The sequence below is a fragment of the Ostrinia nubilalis genome, chromosome 7 (genome assembly GCF_963855985.1).
Source record: "Ostrinia nubilalis chromosome 7, ilOstNubi1.1, whole genome shotgun sequence".
Classification (NCBI taxonomy): Eukaryota; Metazoa; Arthropoda; class Insecta; order Lepidoptera; family Crambidae; genus Ostrinia; species Ostrinia nubilalis.
The window spans coordinates 8532987-8557395 of record NC_087094.1 but is presented as its reverse complement, the minus strand read 5'-3'; the positions used below and the strand labels follow the sequence as shown (position 1 = coordinate 8557395).

Sequence of the window (24409 nt, the reverse complement as noted above, 5' to 3'; positions counted from 1 at the left end):
GTAATTTGTAACACTCAATTTATGTACCGTCGGAAGCAACTCAGCACATGAACAAGCTATCAATTTTCATTGAAAAACAGCACCTATTACAACCATGCAAAATGCCACAGTGATTGGCCCCATCAGTCAAATCTATGAATTTAGAATCAAAACATAATGTCGAATTATTGTTATTCATTGTAAAGAGATCGTTGTTTCATTGTAACCTGTCTGATTACACGATCAGATAGGAATGCAATAACCTCTGATAAAACAAAGTATTGAATGGATAATATTTCAGTATTAGAGGTAGAGTTCGCTCGGTTTGTGGCATTATCGGCCATCGAGGTGCAGGTCTGCTGTGACAAACAACATCTGTGCGCTTATGCCGCGTCATGGCCCTCAATAGAAATACTTCGATCCGTTCCTCCTCAACTTTTTGTCAGGTGCCTTTTTATTTTCCAACTCCGCAACGATCACCGAAACCCCAACTGTTTTGATTACGGCAGATGAATTTGTGAATACACAAAAATGAAATGGAATTTCCATGAAACGCGATCGAGCTATCAGTGTAATTATCAATAATAGAATGATTAGACGTCCCAATTTCTAAAACTCTCGAGGAGCGTCGAATTTAAATGTCTTCGGCAAAAATTGACGGCAATACCCAAGCGAGATCAAAGCGATAGCGGCACTTCAACTTTTTGTGGAACCGATACCTACTCTTCATTAATTTCCTTTTTATGTGGATTCAATAAAGCGATAAGAACATCAGATTATCCTGCTTTCGCCTCCGAGATTTATTTTACCGTGTAGTACCCCTGTACGACAAGCCAATCCGCACACAATATTCAGCGCAGTAGTAGTAAAAAACAAAAGAGCGGGCAACCCCACCCCTACCACGCTGTGGGCTCGGTGTCCGAGCGGTCTCATTCCTTTGTGCGCACGCGCAACGACCGCACGCAGTATAAGAAAAATGCTTAAGTGACGTCACCAGGACGTTTTTACCGACAAAAAACGTAATTATTTTAAGTTGTGCAGTGTAGTGACGAGAATTAGACCCAACACAAGGTTGGTTGTAACAACTATTTTGTGTAAGTGCTCGTACATTTTTATTATAAGCGTTGTGACACGACGCGTAACTTTGACCCATTTTTAGCTCCAAGTTAACGCGCGATGTTAACCAGTAGCCATTTTTTGCTCCGAGGTAATGCGAGATGTTACCCAGTAGCCATTCTTTTGCTCCGAGGTAATGCGAGATGTTACCCAGTAGCCATTTTTTTCTCCGAGGTAATGCGAGATGTTACCCAGTAGCCATTTTCTGCTCTAGCGAGTTAATACGAGATATTAACCAGCAACCACTTTATATTCGGTCATCTTTGCGGGTCATTTTTTAACCAGTAGCGTTAATACAAGATATTAACCAGCAGCCACTTTATGTTCGGTTATTTTTTAACCAGTAGCCGTTTTTTGCTCTAGCGAGTAAAAACGAGATATTAACTACCGAGATAGCCAGGTATTGTAATATTATTCACTTTTACGAGTTAAGTATCTTCTTTTCGGCCATTTTTAAAAGCCGTAAAAACAGAACATAATGAGCTCATACAGAAAAATGTTGCGTTTCTACGAAACTACCCACATTAAGAGCTTGCCTTCTTGGCCTTACACCTTATGAACCATCAACCGTCTTGGAGCATGATGACCCGGCGCCGCGGACGCACTCGCCCCAGTCGAGCCTCTGCCTCCGCCTGCTTTTATAACGACCGATGACCCTGTGGCCATACACATTGTTCAATGCTACAAAGGGTAACTGAATAATTTTGTTGTTTCGTATTTTTATACATTACACCAATCGATATTGGTCTAAATACAAAGGCTAGTAAGAAAGAAATAAGTATCAGATCAAAATTCAAAGTGCATTTATGTAGATTCATTACTTGCTATTATAAGGTCAGAATAAAAGATCCTAAATAAACCTTAGGCCGGTTTGTTGACCGAACCGAGTCGAAGTGGAAATAAATGCCTACTTTATATATGAAGTATGACAATATGTCGTGTTTTTCTATGCAACGACTCATATTAACTGACATTGTGATTGTGAGTACTTATCAGTCTCACATTTTTTTTTGTTGGAAACTTACAAAGATCTTTCTACATTTCCGGTCGGTCGACCAATTACATCGACGGTCGACAACTATAACTCATTATAATCCTCTAAAACGGGAAAAGAGGTATTTATTTGATATGACAACTAATCCAGGCTGCTGCACTGAATATATAATTTAAGCTTTAGCCGTTCGCATAACTGTGTGAATCGAGGCTTTATACAGAGGCCGTACCGACAAGCTACGCCCTGCTGTATGGTATGATGGGCTAAGACCTATCACCAGCCCGCGGCGCAATTACGCCGCCTTCCACAAGCGCAGGCGCCTTTATTTACGCCGCAGCGCCGCGCCGCCGCCGCCGCATGCCCAGCGCTGCCAGCGCAACGCGGGAAGCGCCATTAAAGACCGACCAGAACACCAAGGTAACCCGCGTCCCTAGACGACGCGCCATCTATGTACAGGTATGTGCTGGCCGCTTAAAATATTTTTATTTTAAATGCAATGTACATATTATCCGGTTACAGAATTTATTGTACCGAGATACCTATTCGATTCCCGAATCGAACCCAGATGATTTTTTTCATAATCATCATAACCATGCGAGTAAACATAATTAATTATACAAACAAATAATTATACACGTCGGCGCAGAGACGTTGATATTAAGAATATTCTTAATCGCATCCGTCAACACGAGTACATTCTGAGATTACCCACTTGTTAAAAAAAAAAAAAAAAAAAAATGTTCCTTGATGGTGGACTTAGATAGCGTTTATATAAGATGCTAAACAAAGTTTATGTGGTTTAAGCACTTCAAAAGGGATGATATTTTAACCGCAATTAAACTTTTAACAAAAGATTCATTTATGGTTTAAAGAAACTTATTAATATATGTTTATTACATAAACACGATAGCCATTGAAAAGCAAATAGAATTATGGTCTTATTTTAACGGATGTTTGTTTTGTATCTGAACAAACAGGCAACATTTTTGTTTGTCTCTTTGCGGCCTTGCTTTAGCCCTGATATTTTTACAAAGTTTATTTTTTTATTCATGACGTCTCACCAGCTTGTATCTATAAATAATAGATAAAATCTAAGAGCTTCCTTAAACTGTATCGGTATCGGTACATAAGATGATGTCATTTTTTCTTGTATTGGAAAAACATTATTATGTAGGTTTGTACCTACTAATCAATGTATGATTAATGCTAATAATACTATTGATAGTCTTACAAAGTAAGGCTTCATCATCATTATTATTATTTATTTACAAAAAAAAAAAAAAAAGGTCAGTTTTAACTCCATGTACTGTTTTACAATTGGTTCGTATAAATTATTTATGTATAACGTTAGAATTCTCATAAGAAGAGATGCGACATCATGAAATACATTGAATCATTTCTTATCTTGCTAAATCTTTTAGACAAGCAAAGTATCTAATTATGCGTTAAAGCGATAATAACTATGTCTTTATAAATATAACACAATAATAATTACATTGTAATCAATGTAATAGAAAATTATTGACGCATCAAAAAAGAAATCGGGCCGCTTGTAATAACAACCGGACTAGTGGACTTTGGTCAGTCAAAGAACGAATCAACCACATAAAATAAACTATGTATTATGTAGGTACCTACCAGTACTACCACTACTTGTAACCTTCAATTTAGATTAAGGACATTTTTTAATGATACCAAAAAATAATGCGATTTTATTTTACGAATCGATAACGCTGCCACAAACTCATAATAATGAATGAGTCTTTCTTCCCTTTCTATGAAGTATAATTGAGAATTAGTATTTTGTTATTTTTTCTTAACATGATTATAAAAATTCAATCATCACAGTCATAATACTGAAGCTGACTGAATCAAGGTGTCTGAATAAAGACACGGAGTAGGAGCTTGGTTTAATATTGTCTCAGAAAATGTTAGACGCTTTGGTTTCAGTACATGACATAAAACTATTTTTTGTTTCTTGAACTTTGTTTGATATTTAGTCATAATTCATATTTTATCGTCTGGCGTAGAGATTTCTACACGATTAACATGAATTAATTTCAATTAATTCGCCTTAGAATGGCGACCATTTTTTTTTTAGACGTTAATACGTTTTTTCACTAAAAATAAATAAATAAAAAATAAAAATAAAATAGAATGCCGGGGCAACAGGTACATCAGTAGTACCATATTGCCCATTTAAGCTTACCTTTCCTTGGCAGTGAGTTTTGTATTTGGCAGTCGTTGATCAAACAAAACGTACCAGACTCCGCTATACACTCCGCAAATAATAAATAAATTTTAATATCCTTCTTTCGACATTTTACACTGCGCTCCTGGTCCCAAACTGAGCAAAGCTATGGGTCCTAGACAGCGGATATAAACATACTTAAATACCGTTTTTATATACATAAGTACATATTGTACATGGTAACACCTAGACCCATCACAGAAATTAAAATGTATCAATTCAATTTCTGCCCGGCCGGGGATCGAACCCGGGACCTCTCGGCATAGTAGTCCGTTTCGAAACCACTACACCAAATGACTGACAAATAAATATTTTTACAATGCTCAATTACATCACTGTACCTACCTTACTCTATTTTCTTAGCATATTCTAAAGTCGGGTGCATCCTATAATAAGATTAAATAACCACCGCTTAGCAATATCGTTAGTGATATCATATAATTTATTGAAATATATAATTATTTAAATAAATATTATAATTTATAGGTCAGGTTTCAAGAATCAAAAGATTGCTATTAAATAGTGCTATTAAATAGAAACCAAACTTTTTCCTCGCAACAGTGTTACTTGGAATCCAAATTAATACTGTTTTGGAATACTGGTCAAACTGTATCCAAATAAATTAATAAGTTTTAATTAACCACATTATTTATTTATTTAATTAAAATGCAAGTGAGCTTATGTTTTACAACAATCAGAGTGTTAGCCTTGCAGTCACTGTGATCGATTCGGTGTTAACCACTACCGTCGTCAAGCTCAGTTCTGAGATGAAACTGGATAAATATAGGAAAGGAGTGTCGACACGAGGGCGTTCGGCCCACACAGCACGCGACACGCGGCAGTATGGCCTGCGGTTTGCGCCGCTGTCAACGTTGACACAATTAGCCAGTGTGCTGGATAGACAGGATGCTCTGTCAACTGTCTTGGCAACTTTTTACAATCAGTAGTCGTACTTAACAGTTAATAGAAGTACAAATAAATGTATATAATAATACTCTATAATGAACAAAATCTTGTTGAGACCGTGATACTTGTTATTGTTATGAATAAGTGATGCAATACGATTATAATACAAAAATATTGCTTTATTATGTATTTAGTACATTGACATTTACTCTCTTAACCATTTAACATGGACATTGATCCATGCTCTAAACATCTACACGGTAAAATAAATCTCGGAGGCGAAAGCAGGATAATTGGATGATCAAACGAACTTACCAAGTGAAGTTCGATCTGAATTATCCTGTTTTCGCCGAAGAGATTTAAGGTCCCTCCCAACCCGAAGATTTCTATATCTTCTTCCCTGGAGGTAAACGTCAACGTCATCTCTTCTCTAAATATAATGAGACCGCTCGGACACCGAGCCCACAGCGTGGTAGGGGTGGGGTTGCCCGCTCTTTTGTTTTTTACTACTACTGCGCTGAATATTGTGTGCGGATTGGCTTGTCGTACAGGGGTACTACACGGTAAAATAAATCTCTTCGGCGAAAACAGGATAATTCAGATCGAACTTCACTTGGTAAGTTCGTTTGATCATCCAAAAAAGTATCAAAAGATTTAATGGATCTTGTTTATATTGGCACAGGCGTCAGACGCAGGTGTTATTTGAATAGATTAATAAGCATAAACAATAGTGGGGGTGAAGTTGTGAGTACTAGAAGCAGGAGCGATCAGATTGTGAAGACAATGCGTTCACGGTAGAGGTGGCGGGCGCCTGTAGGGGAGCCATTTGTATGCGTAATGGAAGATCGAATTTCGTATTTGTTCGTGGGGTCGTTAGCAGCACCTTCGCGCTTGTTTATAAAGAAAACAAACCCCTTTGCCGACCGCCAGCGAAACCTTACCGCTTACAGCGACTGCGATGGAATAATAAAACTCTATGCTTCATAAAAACATTAATTACAACCTACAATTTTTATTTCTTTATGTGGTCTACAAGATTTAAGACGGGAAAGTTTTTATTATGCTCTACCACTGTAACGGCTAGATATCAAAAGGAACAAATAAAAAGACTGAGGTTATTCAGAAAACTTGCACAAATTTTATACTTTAATCTTCATAACAATTAGAGCTAGAATCTTCAACATCTTATAATTCTGTCACCATATTATAATATTCTTGTATCTTGGTTGAAAACCTTTATTTCCATTTCGATGAGCACTATCACCGACTACGCTGCTTCAGACCTGTTAATTATCTCACTTTATGATAATCTGGGGGCACGGCAGTGCCCCCGCCAAGTCGAGCGCGAAGCAAACACTGCCGTACCATCCTTTACTGGAACCATTTCGCCGCATTTTCAGGCCCCTATTTGAGAACCTCTGGATAAGACCAGAACGCAGAAATTTTCGTCATCTAGTAAGCTATAATCACATACTTAAAATCAAAAATTTCAAGTCTGTAGGTCATTTAGTTCCGAAGTTAAGCGAAAGCAAAGTTTCGCATTTATGACACTCACTCACTCACTCACTCACTGGTGATCATCAAAATAGAACTAGTACTTCCCATAAACTCAGAGAGCTGAAATTTGGTACAGAGTTAGGGTTTAATGGCCACATAAAGGGAAAACTATAAAAACTAGGAAAATCGAAGATCTGGAGTAACTTGGCCGTTGAACAATCTTTATTAAGATAATCAATAATCATGCATAAGTATTATTGAAATACGCAGCTTTATTAAGCCTACAATTGACTGGTTATTAAATGAACGTTTTCCAAGTGGCAATTTTCCATCGTCAATGGGTAGCGGTTCTGGCAACAGATTGGTGCAATGGTGTCATGGAGCACCTGGTTTTGTACCCTTCAACGGCCAAGTCACACAACATTAACTATAATAATAAAGAAATCGCAGTAAAGAACCATAGACTTGGCGCGACTTTGTCTAGATTTCATTACTTTTTAGAGATAAACAAGCAGCTCCATCGAGACTTGGCTAGTTTTTTACAGAATGTTTTTGGTGGGATTTATTTTGCTACCAATGATAAACATAGTAGTGAATTTTGATTTAGAGTAGGTATAAATAGAAGATTTCATATGAAATACATTGCTTATTCATATTTATTCGCACATGAAATCGTCACTCGCAGCTCACACTCAGTATTCTGTTGGTCCTAGTATCTATCGCAAAATCTTCATTTTTGCTCGGCAGCTACAAAAAACCAATAACGTTGTTACATAAGAATTCGTTGTATTGTGTCACAAATACATTGTGAGCAAGAAGCAATGTATACGTTCATAGATTGTTTGGCAGATAGGGAGCATACCTAAAGCCCGATGGAGCGCGAACGAAAGTCACGCGCGACGGATTCCCAATCCACACGTCCCGCTTGTCCGTTTACCCGCCGCTGTAAAAAGCTAAAGCCTTCGAGCGTCTTCACGTCTAATGCTTGAATACCTAAACTCAGCGCTTTAAAGTGCTTAAATAGCTTAGGTCTTCTTTTGAACACTAATATGATTGAGATGTAATACATTGGTTAGGATCAATAACAATTAGAATATTATAATAGGTAAACTAAAACAAAAAAGCTTTCATATTTCTTTCAAGAATACGCAATAAGTAAACTTATTATGCTATTATACTGCTTTTGCTTGAAAATTAAATTTCTACTCGTACCTAATTAGTCTGTAAATAAATTGTGAAGATTTTTATATCTAAAAATTAGATACCTACCTGAATTCATGTTTTTCAGTCCTTGACGTGCATATAAATAACTCTACGATTTAAAAACCTTCAGGCCACAATCCTTGAAATTGGTAAGTACATCACAATACATATTTCCATCGCTGTAAATTTGTTTTTACAGCGATGGAAATATGTAGTCTAGCGTTTCACGACCAAAATACGTTCAAGAACATTCCCTTTTATATTTAGCTGTAAAAAGCTCCACCATTTTCACGTGTAATTTATAACAAAATTGAGCACTTCACTAAAGAACGCGTAAACATCATTTTTAAGCAGATTTTATTATCTGTTTAGGATCAGTGTGCCTACCATGAGTTTACGTTAGGTGTGCTCGCTAGCGACTGCGTAAAAAAATGACATTAAGGCTTGGTATTTCTTCTAAAGTAGGTATTTCGCGCTGTCAAAATCTGCGCGCGCAATTCTTCGCCGAAAACAGCGCGTCAAAGAGCTCCCGCCACAATTTCCAGCTACACAGTATAGAAATACGCAGTTGGTTAGGTTAGGTTGACTTCCTTCCCTTCAAGCGTCACACTCACAACACTTTCTAATAGAAATCATATCCAAGTGATACAAATTAAAACACCTTTCAGACTTTTTGGGAATATATTCTAGAATCGAATAAATATAAAATATAACTGCAGAAGTAAACACTGTTCAAAGTGGCCGTGGCGTCGCCCGACCTTCTGGAAGTTCTGCGCCGGCTTAAAGAATTTCAAGATTACGTAACCCGACCTATCGGTAGGCCCTTGGAAGCTTGAGCGATTGGAATTTTTTTTTTATGATAAGTTACTCTTAGTAGCGATTATTTAGAGCTTGGATAATAAATTTAATTATAGTTGTTGCAATTCACGAAGCTTTGCATGTGGTTAATAACATTAATCAGTATAGGTACGCATCAATTTTGTTCAGTCTCTTTGTTTATTAATAAATAAAAATATCATACTAAAATTGCAGAAACATATTTGTTTGTATTGGTCTGGGTGTTTTCTTTCTATAATATGTATGACGTATGTACGGGGTTCTGTACCTATCGAAAATTGCTATAAGCATCACACGCGGTTACCTGCGTACCTCTGTGCACTCATGGGAGTTTAAGCAGAGGTCCCTAGAGTTTGACTTTGAGCTTTGTTTATAGTCATTACGAAGCAGACTGATGGGAAACTGCACTGTCTTGAATTCGAAAGGGTAATTTGACGGTGTTTGGGGAATTCTAGGAATAAATACAGAGTCTCCTCATTGAGATTGAGACATTTCAATTTGAGATTTCACTTGACATTGAACACAATCTGAAATGGAGTTTTCAAACACTTGTAAAAATAAAAAGTTATTAAATCAAAGGCACTAAGTAAGTATTGATATCAACTTCGAAGAAAATGACTGCCAAAATTACTTTCTACCCGTTCCACACGTCTTTCATGAATTATATTAAGGTATTGTTAAACTAAATTTCAAGTAGATTGAACCAAGGAATCACTTTGTCCCATACAAACTTTGCCCCCTTTTTTCACCCCCTTCATTTCATGACCCCATTTCGGAAAATCTTTTCTTATGAGATGCCTACGTCATAAAAAGAACACACCTTCCAACTTTCAGGTCTCTACGATATCCGTCAGTCATTTAGGACAAAGCATTTTTATTAGTTGTTCAAAACTCTATCGTTCCAGGTATTTCATTGACAGGAGGGCGCTACTATCTTAATGGGTTATTCATTAGTCCACTTGACATTTCAGAATCGTTTGACTTTGATACCTAAGCGATTTGATATTCGGAGTCTTTTAATGAAATCAAGTTCTGAAATAACTTGAGGTGTTGTACCCGATCAAGCTTTTCATTGCAGGACAGTTAAATAGTTTTATTATTAGTTTCTTCTCTAAGTCTTAATTTGTCAGAGTAGGTAAAGGCTCCATGAGAGCAAAATTTAGCTTTATAATAGTTTTTAATTTTTTTCTTGAAATATTTGACGCCTTGTAATCTCTTGTAATCTCTCGTTAATATAGGTCTACACAAATAAAGAATGTTTGACTTCGACTTTAATAATTATGCTCTTACATAATTATAAATAAACTAGCTTTCTGCCCGCCGCTTCGCCCGCGTGGAATTTTTTGGTTTTTATATAACTTATTACACTCAGATATAATGTGGCTTTCTATTGGTGAAAGATTTTTTAAAATCAGTTCAGTAGATCCCGAGATTACCCCTTACAATTTAACAAATATACAAACACACAAACTTTACCTCTTTATAATATTAGATTATAGATAGGTAATTTGAAACCCTATTTTGTTTTATTCTTTTTTTTATTTTAAATATTTCACGATCCAAACTAATATTTACTGAAGGAAATGCTAAATCGTAAATATTAGTTTGGATTGTGAAATATCCTACTAATATTATAAAGGCGAAAGTTTGGATGTCTGGATGTCATGATGTCTGGATGTTTGTTACTCTTTCACGCAAAAACTACTGAACGGATTTTGTTGAAACTTTACAGTATGATTGTTTATAACCCAGATTAACATTATGACGATATGTGGCAAATAAATTTCAATAAATAAATAAGACGTGTCTAAAAGCGCCATCTATCGTCATTGGTTAAAATCTACAGCACTGGACAAACTACGGTATGACGTTCGTAAATATTCATTCGGGGGAAACCGTGAAACGCCATCTATCAACATGGGTAAAATGAGGTAAAACATCATATCTAACGGGGGTAAAACGAGGTCCACGCGAACGGCCGCTAGTTTATAATAGGTAGCTTTCCCTCCGCAACCTTTTTGGTATTCCATGTATGTGTCTTTTAACTGAGTTCTGTTAAACATTTCATGTAAAATTTGTCCAATTATAACTCTATTTACATCTGCATCTGTAAGCAAGGATTCATGTTCTCCAGCCCAGATGCCGAGTAAACAGAATCGTCTTTCAGTGACGTGCAGCTGCCCCTATATTTGACCCACTGACCTAATTTTTTATTATTTATTTGTGTCAGTGTGCTCTTCTAAAGAGTGAAGACGATTGTATGTAGGTACTATTAAAATGTAATTTTAACTCATTGGTTTTGTCTCATATTTGAGGAATGTATCATGAGTAGAGTCTTAGTTTAAAAGGATGCCAACGATTTAAATTTCAATAGGTAGACAAAATTCAGAATTCTTAATTATCAAAAATTTTAGCTTTCTCCAGTAACACTGGTATTATTATACTGTGACTCATCAAAGTCATCATTGTCAAAAATATTGACATATCGAGAACTGTCACGGCCAAAAAACTGGCACGCGTCCGTCCTCCGTAAGCGCCACCGCGCGCCTGATTGAGATTGTCCAAGCCGTCATGGGCGATTTTTTCCACATTTTTTAACATAGTAACTAAATAAGACGCAATATAAAAATTTCATCCGTTAAAAGCCCTCAAGTTATTTCTGAACTTTAGTTTAGTAAAAGATTCAGAATCTCAAATCGCTTATTTTAAAAATAAAACCATTATTAGAAAACGAATAGAGGTAACTTTGGGAATTTATTCTATCGAGTCAACTTCATCAAATCGTGTTTCCATCCGTTAATAGCCCTAGAAAATATCCTCAACTATGCCCAAAAAAAATCTTAGCCTTTTATTTTACTGTTTAGTACCTCAAAAATGAAAAATGAAAACCTCATTTTCGCCATTTTCTCTGTTACCCGGCCTTAATTGTATGACATATTGTGCAGCGCCCCTAGCGGCTACTTTCAAGAAACAAAATCTTCATAGAGATTTTTGACGTACTCGCTAGCGAGCACACCTAACGTAAACTCATGGTAGGTACACTGTATTAATACCCAAAATAATAAAGTATTTAACATCGGCAATTCAAGTGCAGAAATAACATTACAGTGTCCACAGAAAAAACAATACTAAAATAATATGGATTGTTTATTATTGTCCAAAACTTGTTTTTGTGTAGTAATAATGAGAAAAACATCCCGAAAGGACATAACTTTTGTTCCCGAATTAGAAAGAATAAGAATGCTATTAATAACTAGCGACACGTGTAGTAAGAATAATATACGATTGAGTTTACCCAATATTGATTTGAGAATCGCTGTATTGTCCGAGTCCAAAATTAGAATCGAGAACGTAAGTTATATGATACCAATATCGTTAATCGATTCCTTATCAGTCATTCCGATCACGCCGGATCATTAACAGCGGTGTGTAACCAAACCATTTTACTCGATGGAGCGCGAAGGAGAGTTCCGCGTGAAGGGACTGCGGTCGCGACTCACGCTTGACTGTTTCTGTTTTTAAGGGTAAAAAGCTCCCAGATGTTTAATAGTGATAGACTACGTATAATGTGCTATTAAATTACAAACCATGATAACATTTATTCAACTAATTTATCTTTTTCCTGTTGCGTAGGCTGTAACCAAATTAATTATTTCAACTTATTTGGACTTACCATAATATAGAGCAAAATTAAATGTCGACATAAGGTAGTCCGTAGCATGGCCAGGAGAAATGATTTAATGCATAAATACAATTTTGAGTGGCATAGGCTATTTTTTTAAGTGACATAAAAAGTTTAAATGACCAAAGCTATAGTGTTTAGTTTAAAAATATGTGTATGTTTATCCACAACGAGGAAGCTCTTGTGTCCTATACCTAAACGTAACACTAAAATTTAACCGTAAATTATCTAATCGTATGATATCCAGCTACTTTATCATCATCATCATCATTTCAGCCACAGGACGTCCACTACTGAACAATGAACATAGCTAATTCAGTCTGAATGTATAATTTCATATCGTGTAGTAAATAAAGCAAAAACTAGAAACAGAAAGCAACTCATACATTTGTACAAAATGGTAGAGCATCCCAGCGGCCTACTACTTCAAAACGGCTTACTTACATATCCAGCGATGCCAGTCTCAGTTTACTACTAAAGTCTGAGTTCGCCTGGCGTTACTTAAGAAATGAAAAAGATCCGCTTGAAAAACGAAACTCGTAGCTTAACTGAATAATGTAAACTATGCTGTTTCAAGACACCAGTTGGTTTAACAGTTCTAGGTAAAATTATTGACGATTTCGATGGCTGGTGTGTACCGAAAACATTGTTTTAAATTTAATTTACCTGTTTGGTTTTACTCTATCGTCTAGAAAGCAAAACTTGGAAATAAGATCATATTTAATACAAATACTCGAACTATAACTACCCGAATGAATTAATAATCAAGTTTATGTTACCTACTGCCTGTCTTGTGAAATTATAGAGTTCTATAATTACTTCAGTTTAACTGTAAATATCCCCTGAAAACTGAAAATTTTATAATACCTATTCATATTCAACGCTTTTCGCGTCTAAGTACATTGAATGCATATGAAGTGAAGCAGAGTCATGTGCAAAAGACCCGTGATCACTATTCGCTCTCGCCAAAACCTACTGCGATAAAAAAGAATCGAGCTTCCGAGCGGCCTACGGAAAAGCGCTCACATACAGCGAGAGAGGTGCCAGCCGCAGTTTACTGCTAAAGCCTTTTACTGCCTGTCTTCCGTCACTTTAAGTTCTAAAAAGAATTCCGCAAAGAAAATGAAACCGATCAAAACTTAATGATGATGACGCCAACCCTACACCTACTTCCAACCTTATCATTCCGATCACGTCCCTCATTAACGAGGCTCCGTTATAAACAAACATTTTACTGTCCTGACCATGTGAGCACACCCCGCCACGTGTTTACTTTCTCTGGCGCTGGCTCCATTAAAACAGACGTCATGTATGACTTGTTTATTTCGAACATGTGATTAAAAAATGTATTTACAAAGTGTGGAGTAGTGCAGGCTGTGCATACGCGGTGTCAAGATCACGTCGCGCCGCCGCGGGTGACACGACCCTCCCCGCGCCCCGCCCGCCCCTACAGGCCTCCTCTTACCCTCAACCCTCGCACCACGCATGCTCCAATTATAATCTGCTTAGTGATGTCCGCTGTCGATTAACACTGATGTTTTCTATATGCAAATTGCGATAAATTTTTGCACTAATTAATTCGTATAGTCATCTTTGTCGCTAGTTTTTACGCTCAATCTGGTAGAGAACGGAATACGATTACAAGTTAGTTAGAACACACACTGTGTTTACATGTGTAGAGTTCTTTGAAGTTTTCGTATGTCTATTAGATCTGACAGGGTTAAACGAGATAGCTGCCAGTGGATAACTCGATATCCCGATTCTCGACAAGGGATAGGGCGGCATTAGCCGGCCGCGTAGAATGCGCGCGCATAGGCGTCGCGCGGAGGGCATCAAATCGCCTGCGGAGGGCGCTCGGTCCGCGCGCGTTTCGTTATCACTGCGCGGTCACTTGACAACACCTCCGACGGCGAGAGGTACGGTGCACGGCGACCTGCCGCGGTCACTGACCGATATCCGCGGCCACACAAGTGGCAAGTAGCCCGAGGCCCGAGCCCGTGGCCCGGTGGCCCGCGCCCCATCTGCCACCAGCGGCACCAGGAGCCCCGGCCCTCGGTAGCGTGACACCCAGCAATATCCCCGCGATATGCCACCTCGCCGCTTTTCTGTGTCCGAATTTAATTTGTTCTTTATTGTTTTTGGTGTTTATTGTTTTCCTAAAATGTGTTTTCGTCCTATTAAAATGCCCTGAATTACATGGTTGGTCTCGTGTTCCCTGTGAATAATGATCGCCGTCTTACGGACGTGAGTTTTTGATGGACTGTTCCAAATTAGTATGTTTGTATAATACGTTGAGCTTTGTAAGTACGTTCGCCTCTTTTATAACGTTAAGCTTTTTGAAGCTTTCGTTATTAGCATGTTGACACTTATAACGCTGCCTAAGTTTATATTTTAAAGTAGGTTATACGCGCAGCTGTTTTTCGCGTCAAAACATGGCCAGTTTAACTTTTGATCATACTTACAGTATTAAGTTCTTATGCCTATGTTTATGGGCGCACGTCACGTTAAAGCTCTATCGGTTTTCATTCTCATTAGAGAGGTTATAAATCACTAACATATTACGAGTAAAAAAGCTAGCAAGTACTCTTCGTTTAAAATAAACCTTCTGATATAATAAAAATGTAAGTTTCTAAAACAATCGAGTCAACCGTAACATTTTGCAATACATTGTGTCAGTGTAAAAAATTTAATTTTTACTGGCCATACAGCCTAAATCCTTCGCTATTTTTAACGTAAAACGTAAAATTATGATTTAACGCGTATTACTTATATTAAATTTTCAATTATTACTACTAGGTACTTGTAGCTAGGCATGTTTTACAAAAATGTATTTTCAGTAATGATAGGTCAGCACAGTATATATGTTACGGTCAAAGTGATAAATGTGAAAATTATGAATAATCGCCGGTTATTATGAATAATTACCGCACGATTTGGTAAATGTGATTAATATGAGGTCATTTATGTGTGTATAAAACTAAATAGGCGGCTTAGGGGTGGCCCAAGGGCCACCCCCGCCGCACCTTAACCTATTTTTCACTTTAAATCAAAACATTATGTTATAGGCATCATGGAAAAGTAATATTATGCAAGAAACATTCCAAACTAATTATGCCAAATTATATTAATAATGATATCAAAACGTTCAAAATTTTGGCTGTACACGAACACGTACACAAGATGTTGTTCTCTTTTATGAAATTTGTTAGTACTAAGGTTGAATTATTAAATAATCACTGTTAAATGTGATTAATTTATCAATTTACCGCGACTGTCGGGAATTATTCATAATAACCGGTTATTATTAATAATTTTCAATTTATCACATTAACCGTAACATATATATAATTACAAACGCTTTAGTATATAATAACTCTACATTTCATATTCCTAATTTACGAATTTGCGTAGAAATTACTGCTTGCTTTATTTATTCAATAATTTCTAAGTAATATTCAGTTTTCCTTAATTCACTTTTAAGAATTGAACAAGAACTTCGGCCATCGTTTTAATAATACAGAGGTATAAAAGTCAGTACTTAATCTCAATTTTTAGGATATAAAATTAATATTGTGTTGATGAGTGTAAAACTGCCCAGTTGACAAATTAATAATAATGAATGTCGACTGAAAGCCCAGAGGGACGTAAAATTTTAATAATCTACTCATTTTAAAATATGTTCTAATTGTATTGGGCTGAAATTGATATTTTACATTTAATTTAAATATTTACAGGAGGTTTAGATTCATAAACAATAACCTGATATTGTAGTAAGTATTAAAAGCATTTAATTTTAGTCCCCTTCGGGAATTGAACCCGCAATCACATTACCTACTCAGGTGCGCAAACCACCGGGTATATAGGTATGAAGGCTCAAGCCACCACTTTTATGACCTTATCACCTACGTACAAAGTACAGAGGCCTTATTATTAAACCATTTTCTTAAACAAAAAAGCTTACTTGAAAGTCTGAACATCTTTGTGTAAGGATTTTTAATTAAGAAATAGGTTGCTTATAATTATAATTAATTGACATTTAAGATATAATAATCCTGTAACTTACATTTATAGCGTGACCAGGCTCAATTTTATTCATATCCATATCAATTAGGCATATTAAACTTACAAATGTCATATTATGTCATGGAAATGACATTACTTTGTCATATGCAGCGTAATCCAGGCGGCCGGTTTAACATAGTAATTATCTTGACCGACAATTACTCGTATTCCCCTACATTTATTATTTATTCATGGACACAGCATTGATAACAATCCTAGTAGCTATTTAACGCGGAATTAATTCTGATTTAATTACCGATAATTTGAGATACAATCCATATTATCCACTTTAATAATTGCGAAAGTAACTTTGTAAATTGTAGGCTATTTTTACCCTAAGATTATTTTTAAAGTTTTTCATTCGTAAGTTTTTTGGTTTAGACATGGATGGATCTTCGGAAAAGGACATATGACTATATTTTATTGCAATAATAAGTATTACTTAAACGATTAATAGGGTTAAATAAGGCTTGAAAAAGGTCTTGATCGAAATTTGCACGAAAGAAGCCACAAGTACTTTTTAGAAAGATATACTTGTGCTTAGAAAATATATTTTTGTAAAAGTTTTATTGCTGGGAAAGTGAAAAAGCTCACTTAAGAAGTTACTCAAACATCGTGTTACGACATAAGTAACTTTACTACTTTCTTTTACCTATTAAAAACTTTAAGAACAAAACCAATTACGCTACCTATTCACTATTCATGCAATAAATCACAGATAATGTAGTCAAATCAGCGTACACCATATTGGTTGGGGTCTCACGACTTCTATTAACTATGTGGGGCCGTATGTAAGAACCTGCTCGCTAACGGCTCGCCCGGCCCGGACATCAATTAGCTTCAACTTGTTCTCGCAATTATGTGCTCAAACTAAATTGCTGGAAGATTCGTCGATCGTTAATGGTTCGTCTAAGTTTCCATGACACATGACGCGATCCGCCCGAACCCTGTTTGCGTTCTCACGCTGTACCTACCCAACAATTCCGCCGACTCATTGTCCGTTACACATCAGATTCGTCTTCGAAGGTAAAAATGAGTGACAGTCGTGTGTCGTGGCACAAATGATACGACACGCACGCGGCCTAATGTCCTCTGCTAATGCGCCGGAGGCCCGACAAGAGGACAATTTCCGGACTCGCCCCTACCTTCCCGCCATTACGCACTAGAAACAATTCCCCGGCCATTATAATCATTAATGACGCCGCGACGTCATTACCGGCGTCTTCATTGATTTCCATCGCTCAAATTTTTAATTTTTATGTATTGCTTTCGTTTAAAACCGCTCATAGCTTAACACATTTCTTTCTACCCCAGCCCTGCAAGCGACAAACGCGCTGACAGATGCAGAGCTAATGACAAATTAACCGTTAAAACTTGTGAAGAGCCAGCGCCAAAGGAGAAAAAACATGGGAATAAAAAGCTACGAGTCGCTTTTATCTCGGGGCGTGTTTCGCGAAGACTTGTTGTGACGGAGCCGCGGCCGCCGGCCGGCGCTGTCGGGTCTAATCATCCACACTAACTCAGAAACGTTTGATCTCCACTTCTAAAATATAGCGCACGAATATGCTGTATATCGCAGCCGCAAGAATGACAACCACGTTTGCTATTTCCACTCTTCCGCTGCTATATTTGTAGAAACGCTGACTGATTATTTGATCATCAATTATGTTCATTACTAGCTTTCCGCCCGCGGCTTCGCCCGCGTGGAATTTTGTCTGTCACAGAAAAACTTTATCGCGCGCGTCCCTGTTTCAAAAACCGGGATAAAAACTATCCTATGTTCTTTCCCGGGACTCAAACTATCTCTATGCCAAATTTCATCAAAATCGGTTGCGAGGTTTAAGCGGGAAAGCGTAACAGACAGACAGACAGACAGACAGACAGAGTTACTTTCGCATTTATAATATTAGTTGGGATTACAACAAAACTGATGTAGGTACTATCCCGAAGACAAATGTCAGGTTATTTCAGAAAACGTATTTACTAGTAAACCGAGAGCATTATAAAATAACATTCCCAGAACTGCTTTCTCACTATTGGAAAGGTGATTCTCGGTAGCACACGGCTTTGATATTATTCTGTTTTTATCTGTATTTCAGCGACATTTGTCGAGGAAGTTATAAAAAATAATATCCGATTGAAGCGAGGTGCGCATCGATTTTACATAAAGACGTGAAGGAAAGCTGTAGAGACGCTTTTTACTTTCCGCATCCCAAACCCGCATTACTTATCTGCTGAATATAACTATTTTTATAGGTACATGGCCATGGCTTTAATGTACCCAAATAGCCAAGAAATAAATTAAGGCATTTCCACGACGGAAAAATACTGAGGTTGAGAACTGGTATTCCAAGGAGAATGCTTTTATCTGGCATTGCACTGTATTTTTCTGTAATTAAATAATTTATTTAGTTAAGTCAGCTTTATTAAAATCGATATTTAAATACCTACTTGCTTTTTTGCTGCAAATCGGGCATTAAAAATGGCGATTTTATGTGACATTTAAAGTACCTATTAAAACTATTTATAGAGAGCAGTTCTAGTTCTTCCAGAGTAGTTCTTCAGTCTAGATTCTAGACTCTGGTATCTAGTTTTGAGAAAGCACTAAACGTGTTAATAACTAACCAACCAGTGTTTTAATTGAACATAAGAAATAGTAGGTACAGCTTATATCGGCCTTCGTTCGACGAATACTTTTAAAATGTTTTCAGGTGCCTAACTGAGCGAGCACACGTAATCTTTTATGTTTTAGGGAGATACATCTTCAGCTGCTGCTACATAGATTTCCTTGAGTAGAGCTTTAGATGTGTCACCAAGACTACTATACGGTCATTAATTTTTTCCCAGAGCTTTTCTGACATAACTATCTAGACATTTTCTTTCAACAAAAAAATATGTTTGTGAATACAAACAATTCTTTAACCGGTTCTTATTGATAAAGTTCAAATTATACAATGTTCTGACTTGGACATGGAAATCACACTACCAACGTCATAATTGCCACTTTGCCAGTCAACGCTTCGCGACCAAAACAATACCTGTCATCGAAGTTCAACGCGCGAATTCGATTCGCACGCGAACGTAGATTGCTCCCACGATAATTACAGTAAATATTGTGTGCAGCAAATCATACAGTACGAAATGAGGCATAAAATGTTAGAGCTGCGGCTGGGAACGAGACGGGCGTGCGTAATTACCCGGCGGGAATGCGGCCCGTCCTGCGGCCACCGTCGCTAAACTAGGAATAAAGTCCCCGCTATGGTACCCTTAACTCGTTAATTACACTCGGAAACTTAATATACACGTTACAAATTCAACGAGTCGCGCAACTTAAACTGAAACCGCAACTCCGTATAATTCGAGCCTCGAGATCCTCCCCTAAAAGAGTGTTTTTAATGATTTTTCTTAGAACGTCGAACAAAGAGTGCTGATGTGCCCGTTTCCTCGGGGCATCTATTAAACGTGCAGGAATCGTTTCCCACAGCCCGCTCTTGGCTCGTCACGGAATCAATATCGTCTTTTATCTTATGAAACGTGCTCCACATACACACGCGCACACTCATGCACCGCTAGGGCTGCTAACGAACGCGAACAAACGCCCATAGGTACGTTAATTAATCTTAATTTCTTTACTCTTACACAACTTGTTCGCACTAGCAAAACTTACGGAACATTTAATGAAAGCTCGATTCCGTCAGTTAATTGCTTACGTAAATTGTTTTGGTTGGGACGAACGAACAACGATCGACGGAACTACAACTTAGCGAAACTTACCCTCCACGTCCCGTCTACGTCATTTCTGGGAAATTATTCATACCAGAGTATTAAACTTTATTAATTTTGGTTTACGTTTTTACTTTGAAATTAATTTGAAAACGATCTAAGTTCCTCGTCGTCGTCGTCACATCGTTTCAAGTTGCACATTCTACAAACTAAGTCGGTGACATTTTTTGTACAAAATGTTTTTTAAAATGCTACGCCAATTAAAATAGCTGAGCGTTTTTTGTAGGGCGGCCTACTAGTAGCTGACGGATGTCGAAATTTATTTGGGCCAGGAGCGGAGATTAATACGGCTGTAACGAACGGGCGCCTTGTTAATGTCTATGTAAATACACCGACTAAAACGTGTTTATTAGTCAACTGCTCTTAAACAGGCAACAATGCTCATAAAATGTAAACAACACAGTAATTGTTCTATTTTATGCGATTAAGTAGCGTAAATCGGACTTGGAAGCTTAAGATTTAAGTGTATGTGAGATCAGAAACTGTTGCACAAACAAAGCATCCATAGAGACAGTACGTTACGAGCCCAGAGCGAGCGTAAATGCTACAAGTTCAAGTGCAAGAACAACCTGCACTATACATCAATCCGGTCAGAAATACATCACTCAGCGTCTGTGCCATGGGAAACGATCTTACGATGCGCTTCCTACTCGCCGTATATGCATCGGTCGTGTACACGCACGTACATTACTTGCTCTCTGTGATCCCTTGTGGCTTCGAATTTACTATCTGAGCAACAATCGAATGCCTCCAAAGTCGTAAATAGCTCATTCCTTAAAATATTAGACGATTACGTGGGCGATACTGCGACACGTTATGGATTTTGCTTTTACTGTCCAATAGAGAAATGACACATGAATAGTAAGCAGTTTCAGTGAAAAGCTCTTCAACGTTATCAAACGATTTAGCTGCAGTAACGAAGATTAACAATTTACTGACATTCAAAACTCGATTTATGTAACTTGCAAGTCTTATAAAGTGCAAGACTTAACATTGTCCTGTATTGTTACCTATACAATATTATTGAACCTCGTCCTATAAGTTTGCAATAAATATTGCTTTTGCACTTTTTGTCATAGTAAATACTTGTTCTCGAGTGGCGACCACGGGCTGGAAGACGTAGCGTGGGCAGGCCTCCTACTAGGTGGACCGACGATCTGGTAAAGGTCGCGGGAAGAGCCTGGATGCGGGCAGCGCAGGACCGTGCATTGTGGAAAACCTTGGGGGAGGCCTTTGTCCAGCATTGGACGTCATTTGGCTGAAACGAACGAACGAAATACTTGTCTGGTGCATTTAAAGATGTAACAAAAAGATAAGTTATCTTTTTAAAATAAGGATTAGCTTTAGTAACTTATATTTTTTTATAAAAGAATCAGAAACCTTAACATTCGATAACTCTATCAATATGAAAGTTAGCACGGAACGGTCTCATCAAACTGTACTCGCATTAAGTACGGCGATTACTTATTCAAATGATCCACGTTTAAGTTCGTCCTCAAAAAGAAGTTCGTTCACAAAGCGAGTTTCGTCCTAACTCGACGAAAATTCACTTCGTGTCTGCGACAGACGTCACTTGAGAGACACAAAACAAAGTTTTGTCACAGGGGCTTTAAATTCCCTAATGTTTGTCAAAACATACTTAAACCTGTCAGGAGGCGCTTAAATCAATTTATTATACAGGTACTCGGAGACACTTCGGCAACGAGCATGTTTACCCACATGTATGTATGTAAATCTCGCGTTCGTTGCTTCTTCAAAAAGCCGTATGGAAAACTCTAAGCCTCTTTTATATTCTTATTCCTTATCCTTGCGGGATAATTCAGGCCCATAGGACAGGTTTTTACATAATTTCGGCGCGGCCCTTTCTATTCGACGCGCGCCTTTGCCAAGTCACTTTTTGTGTGCTGGTCACACAGGAGCGGCGCCGTTAAATTAGTAAACATTCAATATATCACGCTCGCAACACAATTTCGGCGATCGTAAATAAAATTTGAGCAAAGGGTAACGAGTTTTGAAAACAAATATTTTAGAGAACAAAAAAGGTTACTGTGTGTACGCCTCTCGTATTTGTCGTGAACAATGTGTATTGGGGTAATTGTTTGACATGCAAAGCAGTGAGATCAACCAGGCAGCCGCTCGCAGCAGGGGGACTTTGAACTATCACTGCCATACACGAACGCTCCGCATAATATATCCATCTAGATCTTATTATTTGCATATAACTTGGGTTTTACCGCGCTGTACAAAGCGCATGTAGTAAAATGTTCGTTGCAATGTGTAATATACAAGTCTGCTTCGAAAATTTGGTGCTATTCTGAAAGAAATTCTTCCATGTGAACCAGCACTTACCCCCATTCGTAATTCGTAGAAACCCCGTGCTCGGCCGACCCGACCCTCATCCTTCGATAATCGTATCGATTAAATGCTTTCTCCTTTCTTGTCTGAACTCCAATTATTTGCAGTTTTACCTTGCGTTTCTTTAACATGGCTTCAGGTTCAACCGTAATAAGCGAAATCACCCCAAGTAATTTAGTTTGAGATTAAATGTATCGTGTCCGAGCCCGTAATTTTATTCGCATCGTGGTTAAGATTCGAAAATCTTGTCTTGTATAAATTATGTTGTCTTTAATCTTGTCTTATAGTCCTATCTACCTAGGTACCTATCGATATAACTTGTCGTCTTCTTGTCGTATGAATCATCCATCTAAATTGGTCAAAACAAAGTTTTATTTTTTTACAAACACTTATTAGTTAGGAACCTAAGAAAATAATAATATTTTGATCATAAATCTTAGTAAAAAAATCTTGAAAAGGCATTTAGCAATACACAGGCGGCTAATCTTAAAGGACACCCCGCGATTTCATAAAAAAAACTGTTATTCACACTTCACAACAGTCGTTCTTATAAAAACACAATGAAAAATTTAACCGCATCACGTGCAGCGTCCGACTTCACGTTCGGTTGCGCCAGCTCCATGCACTATGTGGTCCTTGTAGAGTTTTTTGTCCTGTTCTAATAACTCAGCAAGCTTTGATGGCACCTCGGCGCGGGCGCAAAAAACGACAAAAGCTCGGGTGTAAGGTCTCTAGTCGAGGGCCGGGGCGCGGGATACGAGCGCAGCGCAACAGTCAACCGCGCTCACTCGGCCCGCACGGTTGCGCTGTGCTGCGTCACGCGTATCCCGAACCCCGACACAAACAAACACGTCTCTTCCAGAACCAAATAAGATAGTGCACGGAAATGTCAACGATCAATCAATAAACTCAGTGAAAATGTATAATAGTGTTAGTAACGATGTAAGTGACGAAAGTTGACGTTTAAGTGATGTTGCGCCCGGAGAGTTTGTGAAGTGGACTGTAGTACCGAGGAGCAGCAGGATGACGATGAAGTCGCTGAAGTACAGCGAGCGGGACGAGATGATGGAGGGCTTCAGCCCGGTGCCCCCGCCGCTGCCGCGCCGCCAGCCCGTCAGAAACATCTACGCGGAGCCTTTCGTGGACCCTAGGTAAGTCACCACAGGACCCTATGCTTGTACTAATACATCGAACACCAGGTAAGTCATCAATCGAACTAACCCGTTCCAACAACATCATTAATGAATGAAACCTAATTTCTAATAAGATTTCTTGCTGTTTATTTTCAATTACATTTAAATTGATAAGGTTACTAGAATTTCTATTTATCAGTAATTAATAACAGTATTTATAGCTTATCATAGTTAATTAACCAGTAGTGCACGAGTATTTCCCACGCTATCAACGCGTGGTAACGGACGCAGAGGTCAGTTATAGTCAAGAGGTGTCCAGCAACAAATATTAACTGTCTAGCATCACCGATAAGACACAGAGAATCTTATCTAAAAAGAGAAAACAAACGAGAAAAGATAAATTTAATTATAATAGACATTATCAAACACAGAAACATTCAGCAGCGGCGAGATAAAGCTCAAACAGTTGAGCCGACGGCGCACATAAATTACTGAGCTTTGATAAAGCCGACTACATCGAAAGCTCACCGCGGAACAAGCGTTTATAATCACCCGGAAAATATGCCAAACACCACAGTGCCGTTCAAAGCTTTCTCATAGGCATATAAATT

General features: G+C 37.8%; 1 protein-coding gene across 2 annotated transcripts in view; it reads left to right on the top strand.

The window, feature by feature from the left end:
- Positions 1–14313: 14313 nt before the first annotated feature.
- The window catches only part of LOC135073201 (teneurin-a), a 55021-nt gene continuing 44925 nt past the window's right edge, over positions 14314–24409 (top strand). The window contains exons 1-2 of one of the 2 annotated variants that reach the window (XM_063967290.1): positions 14314–14381; positions 23528–23816. In XM_063967290.1, the coding sequence (XP_063823360.1) occupies positions 23689–23816 (128 nt within the window). In that variant the 5' untranslated portion in view covers positions 14314–14381; positions 23528–23688. Of the gene's footprint in view, positions 14382–23451; positions 23817–24409 lie in introns of those variants that run through there. The other variant, XM_063967291.1, reaches the window with a different exon arrangement.